At 40.9% G+C, this 19,490-nt stretch overlaps 1 protein-coding gene across 1 annotated transcript in view; it reads left to right on the top strand.

Moving 5' to 3' along the window:
• The window catches only part of LOC309706580 (receptor-type tyrosine-protein phosphatase gamma-like), a 113,950-nt gene that overhangs the window by 20,326 nt on the left and 74,134 nt on the right, over positions 1 to 19,490 (top strand). The window contains exon 2 of the mRNA XM_082533240.1: positions 6,859 to 6,954. Coding sequence (XP_082389366.1) covers positions 6,859 to 6,954 — 96 coding nt within the window. The remainder of the gene's footprint in view (positions 1 to 6,858; positions 6,955 to 19,490) is intronic.

Genomic DNA, 19,490 nt, shown 5'->3' with positions numbered 1-19,490 from the left:
TACAGAGTTTGTATTTGCATACTTTCTAGTTTCTACTTGACAACCACTCTCAGGGGTCCAGATTTGAGGACGGCTCACAGTAACACAGCAGCATCCTTTTATAACATCAGCGTGGCTTCACTGCATAGTTTACTGCCTCTTTTACTATTGACTAATTTTTACAGTGAAAATGGCACATAAGAGATCTAATTACCTGTGTTCTTTTAAAATGTATATACGTTTTTGTAAAGCTTTTAGCAAAATGCTCAACTATAAATGGCCAGTTAATATGAAATTATTTTGAAAGGTCAAACACTGGACTGGAGTACACTGGTATGTTAAATTCAGTGTTTCTGATTAATCAACAGCAGATTCATTAAAAACTTTTTTTTTTTTTTTTTTTTTTTAACATAACTCAATGCTCATTGAAGAAAAAAACAAAGAACAATTTATTCATTTTACCTCTAGTAGAAAAACCTTTAACAGACAGCTGGTGTTTAGAATACAGTTGAATAAATAATAAAAAGAGATAATATAATTATTTATGGAGCAGGCTTGTCATCAGAATATCCACATGCAGCGTTAACATCCTGGTCCGGATGTTTGTGCTCCTGGTGAAAAATACTCTTTCCTCCTTGTATTTAAAATATGTTTACTCTCACTTTTTAATTGAAAGTAAACAGTTATAAACAAATATAACACATCTGAACTTAATGAAATAATGTACTGAGAGCACTCTGGAGAAACATTATGATTAACTCGGCCAAATGTAATTATTGTGGAATAAATAAAACACTGCAATAATCCATACATCACCTGTTAGATGTCATCTGAAAGCCTAGATTATACTCTGTTGTGGCTGGAGACCTGAAGGCCGAGTAGTCATTCCGATTATAGTCCGACATCTGCAGCAACAGTGCCGCCTGAGGATCGCGCATAATTGCTGCACTGTAAAGTCAATTATCCGCAGATTAGTCTGCGCGATCACATAAAACAGGCCGGCACACGGACCCTCGCGCTAACTGTCTAATGATGTAATTTATGACACCAGCACCTGAATGGCCCCTCACGGACACAGAAAGCATAATTCCCCGGTGAAGTGAATTATATCCCGTGTTCACCCTCCACTGAGAGCTGAGTGAGTGTTTGGGTTGTGAAAACAGTGTGCCAGGAGGAGGCTTTTCTTGGTGGGTATCATGAGGTCTGACCACCTGGTCAGCTGAGAGGCGAGCTGGCTGTTAGGCTGATGAGACCTGATACCTTTGAAAACGCAGCACTTTTGAATAAAGGCTTAGATATTTAAAGATTAAGCCACTAGATTCTGACCTTAAAAAAAGATCCCAAGTGTATTTGATGACACAAACAGTAGTATTTCAAACTTGTCTATACCACTGGGATACCCACTGTATCAGACCGTTATCGGGGAATGGTCTGTCTTTACTTGCTATATAGTCTTCTGGGTCTGCTGATGAGCTGCAGTGACAGTTGAAATTATTTCATGTTGTACAGGAACCATGAAATAATTTATTAAATAGTGAAACAATTCAACATGTTTTTAATGCACTGATATTTTAATTAATATGAGAAAATTAATGATTTAAAAAAAAAGATTAATATTTTATTTTGGCACTTTTGGTTCTCCATACAATGTGTAATTGCCTCGATAACAGGCAAAGGACAAAAACTATCTGTGCAGAGAATTTGTCAGTTTATTAATTGACTGCATTAAGCAATTTACAGTAATAAACTGAGATAGTTTCGCTGTGCATTTCAGTCATAGATGATAGAATTTACCTCATTAAACACACCAGCGCTCTGTCACGGTTTATCCAAATTACACAGACATTGCAACTCAGGATGTATTTGATAGCTTAATCCATCCTCAAATAATCCTCTTGGTGACATAGATGTGCTAGCCCGACTATCCTTCACATACCTGATACTAATGCTGGTGATGAGATTGAATTTTTATCTCTGTCCCCAATGACCAATGCAAGTTAAATGCTCCTGTGGTTGTTGTTAGGCTCCTGTTTTTCAAGAGCTCTCAGGGGTTCTTGGCTTGTTGTTGAGTGTGATATTATGGAACAAATAGTAGGGCTTAATGGTGGTGCAGATGATTTAACTGCCCTCGGGGCGATGAAAAAGGGGGGAAAAATGTTTCTGTAGGCTACACAGTGTACTGTTGTTATGTAGTTGTTTGGAAGCCTTTATTTTGTGAGATTCCACACGGTGGGGCGATGCAGGCCAAAAATATATGGTATAAAATATCTTATTTGACTACCTGTGTTCCACATGTGCTTTCCGCATTTAAGTATGTTGTTTAATTGCAGCACGGTTCTCCTCAGTCTCCTTCAGGCCCAGCACCGACTGTGTTGTCTGCTCTGCTCTATCAGAGATGCTGTGGCTTTAATCCTTTGCCCACAGGGGACGGCTGACATGGATGTGTGTAAACTGTTGACATGGTGCTGTCTCCTATGCTCTCTGATCAAAGACGGTGCAGCCCTCCTGTTTCACAACCTGCCTTCAAATATGCTCCAAGTCTCACAGACTCCCTGCCTCTCTGTTTCACACTTGTTATTAACCCGTGACTCCCCGTGGTAAATCGCTACATCTGACAAAGACAAAGAAGCTGTTTATGCCTTTCCTTATGTAGCCTCTGTGACCTCCCTCCAAGCAATGAATTTGATTTGGAAAATGGTGTGTATGTAGCTCACGCCTTAGTGGAAACCAATTTTGGAGACAGTAATGCACTGGCTTTAAGTGCAAGAAAAGATTTGGCTTGAAGTTGTGCTTAGTTTAATTAATCCTCGGTAATGATGCAACTATTAGTAAGAGCTCCGGTTGTCTTAAGTGGCTGGAGGGGTGTGTGTGTGTGTGTGTGTGTGTGTTCATTCGATGAGCGGCGATGCTGATCAAGCCAACTACAACTCACTGTCTAAATGTGGTTCGGCTTCAGGACTCCGGGGAGTTCTGCTATTGTTTCAAAGTTTCCTTTAACCTCATGAGAACACTAACAAGTGTGATATTAAATAGCTATTGTTACGACATCCTGATGCAGTGTTGCGTCTTTTAATACAGTAAGAGCCGGGAAATCCTGTCACATTTGTGTTGCAAATTGAGACATTAAAGCTTTATTTTTGTTGTGATTTTTGTGAGAAAATTCATTAAAACAAATATGATCTGTTTCTCAGTCTTTTGGTAAATAATGCTAGGCAGCTAATGCACAGAGTTTTTAAAGTGTCCATATTATTTTGTTTTTGAGACCTATCTAAGTCACTATGTTACACATTTGCATAATGCCCACCTTGCGGCTAGTTTGGCTCAACCTCAAAGGATTAGCAGCTGCCTTATAGGCTGCCCCTTTATTTACTTGCCAGAGCCGCTTCTGCTAACTCTAAAACGTCTCTGCCACGAGCGGAGCACGCCAAATGTTCTTTGTTGGCTTCAGTAGCAAATGCAATTGAGTCTTAGTGCACTCTCAGCATCTGAGGAACTGAAGACACAGTGGATTATTTTTTATTTTTGATGGTAATGTCCCCTCAACAAAAGAAAAAAAAAAGAAAAGAAAAAGGCCAGAGCTTTGTCTGAAGTGTAATGGTAGTGGACAGTCAGAAATTGTGTCATTTCAGACTGATTTTTATTTAAACCAATAAACAAATACTGGGTGTGGGTTGCTATGTTTTCTTGTCTTTGACTTCTTGCTTTATTATAACCAGCTTTTCGTTTTTGCATTCACTGGCGTGGCACACATGGACCAGCTAAAAGAGCACAGTTGCCAACAAGGCCAGTTGTGTAATCCAGATCTGTGTTGAAATATCTGGGTTCTTCCTTTGCACTAGCTCTTATACGGCTGAGCGATTCATGGAATTTTCACTTAATTTACGATTATTGTAATAACAAGATAATTTCTTGTGTTGGAAAGCAAGTGCTTTTCTTTACAGTGGTGCACTTCTGCCGCTCCCTGAAAGCCCAACCTGTTTTGTTCAGCTCCAGCCAAGTTGACTTTTTGGGGGGAGAGTCACTTGGTCAACAAGATCCATACAGAAGAATTAAAAGTCATAGGATTTCTGCAGTTCAACCTGTGAAAGGATTATTAATGATAACCTCCAGCCGCCCTTGTCTCCAAATCGGTCAGGGTCTCTCAACCAGCCGCTTTCAACGGCACGTGACATTTGGCTGTCGGCTTTTGCTCTTCATCTCCCTTCCTGTTGGTGCTCTACAGGCCCCCTGAGGCAAGTGAGTCTGTTGCCTCTGGGCTTCTCTTCACTCCTGCATGCAGCCGCAGAGATCCTGTGGTGTAGGCATGCCGGTGGGGACCGGGAGTCGCTCTTGGGAGATGGACTTTATGGTCAAAAAACACCCTTTAGGCACGGTTCAGGGGTGGGGCTAGAGTGGCACTGTCCCCAGCCTCCCCCACCACCAGGTTTTTCATGAGAGAGAGACCTTAGAGAGGCTGAAACTAAAATTGTTGAAGAGGTGCTTCAACAAAGCACTGTTTGAGGGGAAAAGTGTCTGCTTAAAAACCAAGACAAAACAAAAAACCTTTCACAAATGCTGTCTGATGGTCTGTTATAGTATCTGTGAACACAGTCAGACCTTGCGCTCAGGTACAGCTTAGGCCCCTGAAGGTTCCTGTCCCTATTATGTTATGATGTCATCATGTTACCTAGCAGCAGCCTATGAATAGGCTAAAATTACTCATTTGTAGCATTTATGATTTCATCCAAAAGAAAAAGCTTTATCCAAACATTGTCATTTTATCACTGCCTAACAATCAAATAAAATCCCAGACCAAACGAGACTAGGGATGTACAAGTGAGCAAATGATGCCCACTTTAAGTTGTGATCTAAGTGCTAAATGTTTTTTGTTTTGTTTTTTTACTCTTTAGTAAGTGTTGTGTGAGAATGAAGTGATGATTGAACCCACATGAATAGATTTTTTTTTTTTTTTTTTTTGCATTTGAAAAGTGATATTAACGGCTGTTGTGTCCAATTGAATGTAAAGTGGTGAGAACACAATACTCAACATACCAACCAGTTGTACAAAAACTAATACAACATGGATAATCTCAGTGGATTCAGAAAGTATGTTGAAAGAAGTAACAGTGGCTTCTTCCATTTTCAGTCGAGCAGATTGTCGTCTCTGGTTTTGTTTTTAGTTCGCCCTGCTGTTCCTACACAGAAACGATCTGCTCACCCACTTTCTTGCATCTTTGAAGCAACAGCGAACCAGAATTACCACGTCTCCACCTTTTGAAACCTACAGCGGGTTTTGAATCCTTAAAGCAACACAAAACATTCTTATTTTTAGGTGTGCTCATCCCACAATAACTTCAACTAGACAATCTTTTTCCCTCCATCCTAGCCCTCCGGCTGCATCTGTTTTGGAGCATTTCTTTTCCCCAATGAGTTTGGTTGTTGTAGTTTGGGGTTTCATGCTTTAGGGAGCAGATATGCTTAAGAACAATCTGTCCCCCTAACGTTGTTGTACCATTGTGTTTTGAGTGTTTTTGATTTCTTGCTGGTAATTTTCCACAAGTGAAAGACAGTTGTGGCCTGAAAGACATGGGACCAATTGCCTGCACTCCTAGCAATGTGGCAGTCTGAACATTACTGGAGCTTAGCTCAAAAGCTGCTGTGATACTGTTAGATCCATGCATATGTTGTTAGCATAATGACAGTCCAGCCTAATTAGACTGTTTCTTTTCTAGACCAACTGCTACTGTAAAGGGTGTGATTAATGATAACTGCAAGAGTGTAGGAGGCACCAGAGTGGGTTGTAGGGTAAACTTGGTGATGGTGATCATTACCAAACTCAAACGATTAGAGTAGCTGCACTCTGAAACACACATTCAAGGCAGTCTGACCTGATGTGTGTATCAACAGTGATCGAAAAAGGTTTTTAGATATCTCAGGCAAAAACACAAAGTAAAACAGTATTTTCAGTGTGTGTGTGTGTGTGTGTGTGTGTGTGCCAGTGCGTGTGTGTCTGCCTCTTCAGCGAGGTTCTTATCACATGTACAGAGTCCCCACTGCATTACTATGTACTTCATCTAACCATGGTAGTCCTTGTTCTGCTCTGGAGCCTTTGTGAGCTTGGATTAATCCAGTTCTGGTTAGTGACCCTCCAGCACACAGCAGAGGAGAAACAGGACTACCTTCTCCGGCTGTGGTCTAAAACAGTGGAGCTGGAGTCCGTCTGCATGCAACACTTCTTTGGCGAGGTAGCTGAGTTATGTCAAGGACTGCCACGGCGATGATTGGTCAGCCTGCTGACAGGGGACCACAAGACTAGAAAAGCCAGGGATGGACAGTGTGAAAATTTAGTGCACAAATAAGAGCACATTATTCCAGTTCTGTCAAAGAAAAAAATGGAGAAATGCTAAAATGACAGGCCACTTATATTTTGGTGGCATGTAATATTCTTGGGTGGCCAAGTAAATCTCATGCATGGGGGAATACTGGCTTTGCTCTGCCGGTTTATTAATTGTGTTCTTTGTGCTCTATGTGTCCCTCCAACAATTTATGTGAGGAAAAAGAAAACGATGTGGTTTTTATCATTTTAGTAATATTGCTGCACACACACAAAAATGCAAGATACGCAGATATGAATACATCTTTGATTGGCTAACATCGACTGCCAAGCCTTCTGATTAATATCCATCAAATCGTATTCAAATAGAAAACCAGGAGATTTTATTGCAATTATCTGTGTTCGGCTGATTATGCGTGAAATCCTTTCAGTAGTTTGTGAACTAGTAAAAATCCAGACTGAATTGCTGCAGGGACAGGAGCTTTGTCATAGTATGTGTTTGCATTGCAAAGGAAATGTTTCTTTTCCCTGTTGAGTTTTCTGACCTGTATCTCTCCCTCCCACAGTCGCGTCGGGTCACCACACTGGAGGCAACCATTATGGAGGCACAGGCGTAATGAGGGAGAGGAGGACAGTTGAGGACCCCTACTGGTCCTATTCAGGTGAACTCTCATTTATGCTCTGGCTGGAGCCTAAGTAGGAGGGGAAATTGCTTACCTTTTCTACCTTACCCACCATTTTCCATTTTATTTCCTGCTGTTTCGCCATCAAACTCCCACCCCCCACCCCCTCCTCGCTTTAGCAAAATGGGTTTAATAAAGCATTTATGATTCATATAATGGCATACCTGTGATGTATGCTTTTAATAAGAGCAATTAAACAAATGCACTCTGGAGTGAACAGCAGTGACATATTGTGGAGCGAGTCTATGTTCAGATTCATAACGGGAAATAATGAGTTAACTATCTCATTTGTAAAAGTATAGATTAGGACTGATGGATGCTGTCAGCAGTACTATGAAAATGTAATTGTTTAATTCCTAACCGCGTTATTGGTGCTTTGCTTTTAATCTAAATAAATGTTTTTGAGAAGACTTGCTTACTCTGTATTGCAATCTCTTAGCTGTTTACCTTAACACATTTGGAAGATGGATGAATATAGCAGCCCTCAGTGAACTGTCTGATGTATACTTTAATGAATGATTCATTCTGTGCACTCTTATGCTTGTAAATAATCTCACAGTTGGGTATAAATTTGCATATCACATCTTTTTGGGTGGTAGTCTTGGAGGAAAGTTTTTAGAGTTATAAACCTGTAAATAAGGAAAGAAGCTGAGCTCAAATAATGTATCAAAATATTTAAAACGGTATGTCACGGTATAATATTTTAAACTATCAGAAGCATATTTTATCAACTTCTAAGCTAAAGCTGTATTTAAATGCTTTAAGAGTTTAATTTTTCCCATTTTCTGGTATCTAAATTTGCTGTAAGGGGAGAAAAAAGTATAAAAGCACTGGGCTCTATGCATTTATAATGGCATGGCTCATTATTTGACTCATCAGCAGCACTTTACAAGACCATGAGTTAATGTATCTGAGTACCTGCTGAGCACTTGGTATTTGTTTTCTTTTTATAGCACGCAACATTTGGCACTGCTTGTAATGGTAAAAGTCTTTAAATTTGCTGTTTATTGGGCTCGGATGCAAAATGTGTGCACAGTTGTATGCAGAGCAGAAGATGTTTTTGTGGTGGTGAATTGATAAGCATATCCAGTTTGTTCCTTCAAAGCATTCATTCTCATTCAGCTGTACACGTCCACACCCCGGCGCAAACATAGCCCTCTGTAGGCCATCAAGCAGCTCCGATGGGAAATAGGGGTTATGTGATTTGATGGAGGGCACTTTACTGGAAGAGCTCAGGAAGGGAGGAGCACTCGGTAAAATCGTATTTACAGGTTCCAAGTTCCAAAAACACCACCTTGCAAATAACTAACTCGGCCCCTCTGCCGGCGGAGTGCATCGTGGCTCTGAAAATGAATATACTGATGGAATATTTTGTCCTCGCCGCTCCAGTTGTGAACCTAGACTCTTGTGGTTTTAGGCAAGAAAATTGTGCAAATAAAAACACAAAAAACAAAAACAAACTGTGGCTACTTTGGAGTCAAGTTTGTTTGGTATTCATGTCACTCCTGATTGTGACCCTCGTCTCTCCCAGTTGTTGAGTAAAGGCAGTGAAAAGAATGCCTGCTTTGACTATCCAAGCGTGATTGCTCTTTTGCCACAAGGTGTGTGGTGCCTGTTTTAGGAGTTCTGGTCACTTCAGAGATGCCATTGTTTTCTGTGCAGCCTACAAAAACGGAAGCCCTGATCACATTTTAACTGTGATCATATAAACAACTTTGGTTCTTTAATTAGATAATGATGCAACATTATGCCATATACAGTGTTTTTGGCATTGGTCTGCTTTAGCGGTGGGCATTATAGCCTCAAAATTATATCGTGATACTTCTGATTAAGAAAGGAATAAAGAATTAGACTTATTGCTCGCAGCTTACATGCAGCAGCTTTTTTAAATGTAGGCAAATACAGGGCATTTTCCATCTTTTGACACACTTCCTAGTTTGAAGTGTGAATCTAGTGAAAAGAGGTTCCAGCAGCAGCATTAGTGTGGTGGCAGTGACACAGCATTATATCCAGTGACACAGCTCAAGTCACATGTAAGCACAAAAGTAGCCTAAATGATGCTTTCCATGGAAATCTTAAGTACAAATACAACATGACTACTTAACACTTGAGTTACTTTATTGTTAAACTAAACTCTTATATAGTATTGTCACATAATAAAACGGATAAATATTTTCTACCTGTGATGTTTTGTCTTGGGCCGAGCTTCGCTGCTTAAAGCTTTGCTTTTCACATCAGTAATTTCCATCCACCGTTTGCTCTTCCTGTCATATGGAATGCAACTAGCGAGTGCAGCAAGTGTTGCTTGGTTGACTCATTTGTTTACTTTTGGGTCACACATCACCAGCTGCTAGTGTCTTCTCCTTCATAGCCTGGTCGTGCTTGACGGTGTGCTGCCTTTTTTTTTTTTTTTCCCCGCTTCAAGCGCTGAAACGACTTTGTTCCCACTAATGCTGGAAACAATTTTCGTGCATAATTTAAAAACGACTGCGTTTCTGTGCGAGGTTGTTGAAGTGGCTTCCTTTATAGGTGCGAAATTGTCATCAGAAGGTCTTGCTGGCAGACTTGCCTGGGCTTGTCTCATTGTTGCGTGCAAGGCGGCATGAATGCATGGCATCGCCATAGCAACAATACATTTATATCAGGATTATCATAGACGAGATGATGTGGCACAGCCCTAGCCCACTTAGTATTTTGTGTTTGTGCCAATGTGTAATGGCAGTAGGCTCAGTAAGCCTGGTGGAAAAATCACCTGTAGCAAGGATTAAGTGAGGCGGTACATCACAAATACCTGACATGACTTTAATTTGTACCTTCAGTAATGGCCACACTCCAAATATATGGCATTTGCTGCATGAAGTGGTGCTTCTGCTCTTTTCCCCTAAAGGTCAGAGTGTGTGTTTCTTTTTTTCCAATGATGTTAGTGGTTGTAATAATTGATTTAGTTTAGATGGTCCACCACTCTTGTAAAACACTGTAACTGTGTCTTGCGCTTCATTGGTATTTCTGTCCTGTCATGCATTCATCGACCAGAATTTGAAATTTGCCTTTTAGCAAATGAAGTGACAAAATACTGATGAGAGCAACCGTTTTTTGCTTCTTTTTGTTTTGGGTCACACATCAATTTTACACTGGTTAAATGTTCAGCGATAGACATGAATAAAAAGCTGAAAAGCCTTAGAACATTTAAGCTGTTTCCAATAATGATATTGTTTGTTTGTTTTCTTCAGGACCAAATGTAAACATGTATTAGTCATGCTAAGCAACACATGTCTGCAGTACTTGGATGTAGAAAATGAAAAGTGTCTGCTGCGTGGGTTTAAAGTGAAATCACCAGTTGACCCAAATGATGCGTAACCACATTCTTCCTGTACGGACGTTAACCTGCAGGGAAGCAAGTGCTAGCTGCTGCTAGCAATGCCTGGTAATGGGTAAATTATATTCACAGTGACATTTAAAGTATTTTTGAATGAAAACTGAAATGTTTGTGTTGCCAGTTTGTTTAACCTTGTACATGGAGCACGAGTGATATAGGATTTTTAAGTCAAATGTGAATATTTGATGATTTTATAAAGCTGATATATCGCTCATATTCTTTTTTTCGTTGAGACACAATAACAGATTTCAGTAACATTTGTCATGTGTAGTTGTTTGAGTCGTTACTAACAATCTCAGTGCTATGGATTACTTGTTGCAGACTGCCCTCTGATGGAAACTGTACAATGTCAAAACCCAATAACATAACTGAGGTGTTTCTCCCATCTCTTATCAGCTGCTGTGAATACTGATGACGGCACTTTGCAAATGGCTAATATCAGTTATAAATGAGATGATAATGATTTCTTACTTTTAGGCTATGCAGCTAGTCTGATCCCTCTCCCGCCATCCCCCCTCCCATTTAAAAGACTTATAAATTATTTGCCAGGAACATCTTTTGACCACACCTGAGTCCACACTCCTGTGGGACACAATCTTGATATTCATGCTGAGGTCCTTCTTATTTTCTAATTAGAACATCAGGCATGCGTCTTTGGTCAATTAAATTCTAGGGCTTTGTTTTTTGACAGTATGTTAGGTATCGTTAATAAACAGCCTGCAGCACCATTGACATACTTCTTTTTATAACTATCTTGCTAAGGTCTCATTTTGATATGCTGTTTGTTCATGGTTGGCAAGAGAAGGGCCAGTAATTGGGTATCTGGGTTTTTCTATGTTGGGATGGTGGCCAAAAAATAAAATAAAACAAATAAGGAAAAAAAAATTATCAAGATAGGCAACTGGCTGACACGATTTGATTTTTGGACATTCATTTCAGGTCCGTGTAGACCACCAGTTCCTACCAGTCAAGACAGCTGGCAGATTGTACAAAAAAATAAAAGGAAAGAACTGAGGGAATACAGAAATGGTCATTACTTGGGGAAGGTAATTAGCGGCTAAGGCTGTGAATGGAGGACAGAGAAGCGTGCCTTAGCAGCTAAATGGTTATTAAAGGCATTTGCTCTGTGCAAGTGAGTGTAAAAAGAAACGCACACAGTCGGGCTAGCCTGAAGCTAGAAGCAACTGCATAGATAGACTAGCACTGTGAGCGAGACACACGAGTACTGAACGTAACCTATAGAGGAGCATTGTGCCACCAGTGTGATTACTTTAGGAGCGAGGGCATTCCAAGAATGTGAAATGATGTTTCTCAGGCCAAAATAAAACATAGTGATGAAAATTTTATTTTTATTTTTGATGATCAGATCTTTTTTCTTCAAACTCGCCTGCGTTATCAATAGGACGAGTGACTTTTGCAGTTTTTGTTTTTCTCTAAAAAATCTGGCTACACGTGACAGTGATGTAAGTTGGCTTTTAATAATATTCATTATTGCTTCGTATTTTCCATAAGAGGGTGCTAACCCCTTACTTTGTACATATTAGTCTAGTGCATTGAGGAGTGAAGCACATGACACATCACCTTCCTGTGTGCTTGGATTATGAACCTCAGTAAAAGTAGCCTCGAAACCTGCACCCTGAAATTTGATTAAAAGTTATTTAAGGCATGCTGTGTGTGTGTGTGTGTGTGGGAGGGGGGGTGTTCGTGTAGTGTTCATGGAGGCATTTTTCATAAGAGGGATGATATCATACTCACTGTAAGACTCCCACAGGAACATAGCTATGCATCATTTTTCCCCTTTTTATATCTCTGCAGGTTTTCACATCATCTCTGTTAGTTTCTTTGGCTTCCTTCATCATAAGTTTTATGTTTTTGGCCAATATATGCAGTAGTTTGCTTTTGATTGGTCTCTTGTGGATTTATTGTTCTAGTTTAATTACAGCACAACAGTTGGAGTACCTTAACGTGCATTTGCAGAAGCATTACGCCTGATCCCCTGTAACAGTGTGTAGAATGAGAAACGGAAAAGAAAAACACAGTGAAGAAATACCAGCACTAGATGTTGGGGGAAAATTATAGATCAGCGTCCCAAAGAAAATTGTCATCCCCCCCCCTCCGTTGTATTATGAGATTTTCTGTAGTCGCTGAATTATCTCGCATGTCATTTCAGACTGTTGAAGCAGTCGTTGTTTAATTTTATTTTTATTTTTAAACGGTCCTTCCATTGATCACTGTAGGAACTTATGATTTTGGTTTGGGGGAAAAATGACTCTGCAAAATTGGTGAAATTAAAAATGCTGTAAAGGGCACACGCTGAAACCATAATCCTTCAGATGATCTAGTAGTCCACCTCCGCAAATTAATAACATAGCTAAGGGCTCTGCATTTCAGTAATTTTTCACAGTAATAACTTACTAATAGCTCAGTGCTTCATATGAATAGAGCTCCTACTGTCTTTCATGCAGCGGTTATGGGTGTTTGGATGAAAGCCACCCCGACAAGCAGTTGTAGCAACTGGATGAGCCTGGGATTGTCTGATATGTGTGGATTATGTTTCCCCTCAGCCTAACTGTTTTATTCCACTTCACTGAGGTTGCCCATGATCATTAGCAATCTTTCCACTCATGTCTCACATAATGAAGTGAATGAAGTGTCATTTTCAATCAACTGCTATGTTGATCCAACTTAATTAGTACTTTAGAGGATACAGAACAAGATTAGGTAACTCACTGTTCTTGATTGCCAGGGCTGTTTATTTTGGTTTTGAATTAACCCTCTGCTCTGGCACTGCGAGCGATTTGAGTTTCTTAATTTTTTTTATTTTTTGGCTTCACCTCTTGAGATGTATTGCGTTATTCCCTCATAGCTAATAAGCAAAAAATTGTTGCCTAGCTTTTAAGATAAACTTGTCAATTGCAAATTACTCTGCCGCTGTATAATTGATCTTACTATAAATAAATCTTTATTAAGACACACATTTGTTTAAACAACACGCCGCAGGATTGATTTTTAGAGCCCAGTGATTGGGCTGGTTTCAAAAATGTGTCTATTCCTCTCCGGTTGCTTAGTTAGGTTAAATGTTAAACCCTGTGATTCATGTAACCTTAAATTGGCTCGGTGCTTTTGAAGGCAGTGCAGTTTTTCTCCTGCGTTTTGACACCCCCTTACAACTGCTGGGGGGAAAAGAGCAATGCCATGTTGTCATGGTGCCCAACAGAAGGAGCTCTGCCTCTTGGAGGTAATGAATCGAGAGGAGGATTGCTCCCAGTAGACTTCCGTGTATAAGAAGCACTTGAGTTTAAAGTAAAGGTCCCTCGCTATATGGATGTTCTATGAGTAGGCATAGAGGGTAATGTACGGGGCATAGCCTTCAGGACGTAATCTTCAGGGATGAAGATGACTTTTTTCCCCCTCCTGCTCTCTCTCATTCCCCGATGAAAGAAGCGGCTCACCATGCTCCAAGTGATGAAACAAGTTTTTCATGATAAATGGAGGTGATTTTCCCCTGATTGTTTTGAATCATGATGTAGAACGAATCATTTTGCTCTCCGAATTAACACAAAAAAATTTGTTTGATCCTTTCCCCCCCCCAAGGATGAAATATTTTGAATGTAAGCTAGAAATTACAGTTAGATTTAATTTCCAATGAAAGTAAAGTCGAATGATATTTTTAGATAGACGCGATGTCGTTTGAGTTTCCAATCAGAATGACTGATATTACAATCCAATATGTTTGTACTAACCATGCAAAAATGTGCATTAGTGAGTCATTACACTTTAAACAGATCTGTCACCTAACTGCTGCGCGCACTCACCCAGAGGCCGCTCACATATTCCAGACTGTTGAAGTGTCCGCACTGATTCTTCTTGCTTGCTAAACAAAGGAAAGAGTCACACGTCTATAACGCAGGCATTTTAAACGGGATGCCATCCTAACTCTTGCTCGGCTGAGTCGTGTATTTACTGATGCTGCTCGTGATGAATAGTTGGAAGAAGTTTAACTTTTTCCCAATGTGAACGAAGAACGCCGCAGCTGCTGCCTAATCAGCTCGCGACATGAGGGCATCCCGTGAGAGCGCGGTAGCTGCTTGTGCGTGAAGCGTGAAGGAGAAGTTGATCTTTTATGTTAGCAACCACCACGTTGCTTTCGAGCTAGCTTGATTTACCCTAGCTGCCGATCAAAGCTCTGTTAGCTTACAACAATAGCGGCAGGAAAGATTGCTCCCCCACCAAACGTCAGGCATGCCCACTGTCGAGCACTGAAGCTGAACATATGTGCGAATCCTCCCTAAGGGCCTGAGCATGCTCGATCAGCCCTGGTTGGTAGAGTGTGCGCAGACTAATAACTCAAAGAATTGTTATGGGGAAAGAAAAATATTAAATACAAATTAGATCCTGAAGCAATGAGTCAGAGGAGCTTTTATCAGAATTCCAGGATTTGAGGGAAACGCACGGACAGTGTGTGGCTGCATTGTTTTCTAGTTATACGTGCATACTGGTAGCTTCCTGACAAAGATTATTATCCAACGACAAGTGTTGATTGTCCAGAAAAGTAGGAATCAGTTTTCTCTGCTCTTCAGCGCCTCCTCCACTTTTCTCTTTGTTTCCACAGTAGCGACTGCGCTCCTTTACAGTATTCAGTTTGTGAAACGAAAGGTCCTCCTGAACTTTGTTGTGCTCATCCTGTGAGATTCCTTTACTGCCTACCCACAGAGCGACTTGATTAATTTCCTCCTCCTAGGAGTACAGAGAGAGATTCATCTGTCTTACACCCTGCATTTATAGTCGCAGGCATTCTACGTGATGATGGAAGCTTAACACAACATCATCTATATTCCTCCAGTCTTGCTGCTGTGTGTATCAACCTGTAGATGTACCTGCACTCATTTTGAGAGAAAATGAGAGGTGCAAGAACACTAATTATTAAAAATGAATTTTGCGAGGGGACCAAGCTGGCTCATTATTCATCTTGGTTATTGCTAGCAGTTTGGATCAGCCTTCCTGTGCCAGAATTGGTCTATTTGTCTCTGTCAAGGGTGGGCCCTTGACAGATGTGCCAATATGGCTGCCGAAGTTCTGTGCTGGGGGAGAGGCATCTTAATTCTCCATGATGTATCACACTGGCAGCAACCAATTTAGCAGAATTGAGCTCCAAATCATCTTACTTCCCACTGCCTCTGACAATCTGTTTCCTTTTTCTAGATGAGGTAAATATATTAAGAATTGAAATAAATTAGGGATTCCTGCACCCTGAGTTAATGCTGTATGAGTGAGGTTTTGCAGAACTTAATTGCTTGCGTTTATACACGGATATGTCCGGAGAACAGAGTCTTCGGCCGCCACCACCTTGACGCATAAAGCAAAAAGTCCAAAGTCCAACATCTGCGATAAGCGCAGCCAAATTTCCTGGTTTCCTTGTTTAGAGCAGATTGATGCGTTAGACTGACATGTTTGTTGTGTAAACCTAATTAATTAAATTTCAGACGTCACATAGTGTTAGTGTGCCTCGTGGCACCATATTAGGCTTAGTGGGTGGCTCAGGTCCAACTTAATGGATGCGGACATGCTCGGCCTGCTGGGACTGCAATATTGAGGAAGTGTGAGATTGCCAGCCCACAGGTTTCCTCACTAATATGGTTATGCTGATGAGCTAGAATGGGCTAGATTGCGGTTCAGCAAATTTTTAAACTCATAATCATGATGACTTACTTTGTAATGAGCGCACATCCCCCTAGAGGTGAGGAGTTAACTATAGGGGGCAAGGCTATAATAGTGGCATAATGGCACAATTTTGGAAGACGTGTAATGCTTCCCTCGGATTCTAAAACAACGTTTGATTTATGATCATTTGTTCAAGTGCAGTGAGGTATGTTGGCATAAAATTCTACTTAGACCTTCAAACCAGTGAGTAACTGAATGGAAGTAGCTGATGAGGTCTAGCACTGCTTCCAGTTCGCTGACTTTCCCTGGCTTGTTAGATTGTTTATGCCGCGCTACTACCTCTACTTTACTGAGTTACACTGATTTCTGTCTAGAGTCTAAATTATAAGGACACTTGCTGTGTAAACATGTAGCCATTGTTGTCCCTGCTTAGCTTGCAGAACAACTCCAAGAGTAATAGCTGCTGAGGATGTGAGCTGAGCACAGAGGGCTGTAGCTCAGAGTGGTTCAGGCCTTTTTTTTAATACTGTATTTTCTGAGCTAATTGTGCCTGTGGGATGTGCGATATCTTGTTTTGTCTTCTTTTTTTCTGTAATTAAAATGCATGTATGAGATTTTGGTGACTGGGTTAATGTCTGTAATTTTGCTTTATGAATTATAACTACTCTTGTATTGCTGATTCAAGAAAACTAAATATAGTCCCTGAGAAGTGCTGCGATGAAATTCCAACAATCGGTATCATTATCATTCTGCAAACACAAAGACATTTATTTTAATTTAGGGTGACCCAGCTTCATATTCTCACGGTAGCAAGTAGGAGAAAAAAGAAGATCACTCAGGCCTGTCATCCTTTGTCTTGCAGAGTCTCATGACTGATTTAAGCTGGAGCTCATATACCTGCGAGGGATAATAAATAATGTAGATGTATCATGAAATTATTGGAGTAGAAGCTGTTCTTTGCATTGCAAAATGTGTGGTAGTCTAAACCTTTTGTGCAGTACCCAAACATCCTCTCTGATTTCCGCTTATTTTCAGTAGGTTTAAAGCTGAAAGGTGAAAATGATACTCCCGCAGTAAGTAGGGTTTATAAAAGGACCTTTGTTTGAATTGAGGAAAAAAAATAATTCATATGTTGGAGGGGGAGCGAGTGGGCTAATGTCTACACTTTGCTGAGAATATAAATAAAGCCATTTATTTTCACACAATACATTTCAGGAAAAATTCCACTTTAAAACCAGACTGCAAAGGACCAGTTTATCAGTCATCCATGAGAACACGAGCATCTTTAGTGCTATCCATTAGCCACTTTGCTGACGTCACCAATCTTGTATTAATTTGAGTGAGTTGGGACTCACAACAAGATGGACTTCTTATTGATCGCTTAATGCATGTATCTGTGAGGTGTAGTGGAGACGGAATAACTCGAGTCTGTGACGGGGAATAGAGAACTTGTTTTTCCAAACTCTTATTTTGCCTACAGCAACTTTATTTTGAAATGAACGTAGCTGGTTTTCAGCAGCGTTCTCTTCTCCCCGGGAATCAATTTTCTGCCTCTTTATGTGAGTGCCCGCCTCGTTTCTGTTCTTAAATTCCCCTCCCCATCCATCGCTCCTAATGCTGACCACATCTCAGTTCCGAGCAGCACTTTGCTTGTGGGTGCCGTGGGGTAGTAAGGAGGGGGAGACGTGGACTGGATTACGGCTTGATTTAAAATGGCTGCTCGCTGTGCTCAAGCTTAACACTCGTCTTGGGATGTGGTCATGTGCAATCTTGGGAGTTTGTGGCCTAATTAGCGGTTTCGGGGTACCCAAGGCTAAAAAACTCCACTGTTGTTCTCTCATCTTCCCTCAGTTTTAATTTCTGCCACTTTTTTTCTCTCCCTCCATCTCTGCATCTACTGACTGATGCACTTGTAACTACACATGGACAGATTTTCTGCTCTGCTGAGCTTTAACTGAAAGGGCACTTGGAGAGAGCCGATCCTGTGCCAAGGCAAATGCCACATTTTGCAAATTTAAATAAAGTGGTCTGGATTCATACCAAAACTTAATGAGTTGCTTAAGCCATGCTCCACAACCCCACCAAGTTTCAGGAAATGTGGTGTGTTAGTTTTTATGAAGGCTTTCTGACACACGCTAAGACAGTAAAACGCTGAAAACCCACCTCTGCCTTAGCTCTCGACCTGGCAAAGGAAAAATCCGGACAAAGAATGACTGGATCCGTGTGAATAAGCTGAGAAAATAACGGTTCGGCTCTGTGGAGGCTTCTCCGTGCAGCGTGGAGCAGATGAAAACGTGTGTTTAGTTCAGGTCAAACTTTACCGGAGCAAATCGAAAAGATCATTTGGCTAAAGGTGATGTTTACCTGTGCCAAGAAGGTCTTAGAGATGGCCCACCGGTGTCTGTTTTGCTCTGTTACCTAAATATCTCGCAATAATGGCTGAGTTCGCTCGGAGTTTGCTGGATGTATCTCTTTAGGGAGTTCATGAACCAAAGAGGAAGGCGCTTATTAAAAGTGGAGACTTTGGGTGATTGTCTGGGGAAGGTCACAAACTTTGGCTATAACCAGCCATTCTACTGCATTCATTACCCAGACACCGAAGTAGTAACAGCAGCCTCGGAAAATGTTTAGGAACTGTGGAGCGATTTAAGGCTTTTTCTTTTTTTCTTTTTTTTGGCCTTGCTTCTTTCTAAACTAGTACAAATAATTCTTGCCATTACTTAGAGTAACTGTCCTTTACTTTTCTCTTTCGTTTTGACCAGTGAATCTCCCGTGTTTTTGCACATTTATTATTTCTGTTAATACTGGTGGATTAACAGAAGAGGGCATAAGCCTGTAGGAGGTTGTTATACAAGGGTAAACAATGGATCTCAGTCCCAGGCAGCTTGGATACAAGTGATTCGCAGTGCTGATCTCTGCTGTGCGATTAAAGTCAAAATTCCTCACTGTCATTCATGCTTTTCTCTTTTTCTTCCACAATCTATATTGAAACTTTGACTAGTGTTAGAAACGAGTCTTGTTTTTTTCCCCGTACATTTTGCAACGACTCACACGGACTCTAACTGCCAGACATTTTCTGGTTTTCACACCGTAAAAATGGCACTGCATGACCAAAGGCTTAAAATAGGAGCTCTTACAAAATAATACAAGCTGGTGAAATATAATTCCAGATAACATGTCATCTGGAGTGGGGCACTGTGTGGGTGGAGATCTTTCACCTCCACCTGCAGACTGTGGCTAATGGTCTGCTTAGTCCTGACCTCATACTGTGGGGTCATCCCCGATGCACAGACAGGCAGGTAAGTGAGAGGTTTCTGCTTGTCTCACAACCTCTCTCCCCCTGAGAGGCGGCAGCCTCCTTATGCTTGTTCTGGTTTATCGCTGCACAGTGACCCACAGTCATCTCAGCCTCATACCATTTCATCCATGGACTTAGGACCCTGTGGCAGGCATCTACCAGCGCTCCCTCTGCAGTAAG

This window comes from Aulonocara stuartgranti (genome assembly GCF_965226115.1).
Source record: "Aulonocara stuartgranti genome assembly, chromosome: 5".
NCBI lineage: Eukaryota > Metazoa > Chordata > Actinopteri > Cichliformes > Cichlidae > Aulonocara > Aulonocara stuartgranti.
The sequence above is the reverse complement of the archived record's forward strand: the minus strand, read 5'-3'. Positions and strand labels throughout refer to the sequence as shown.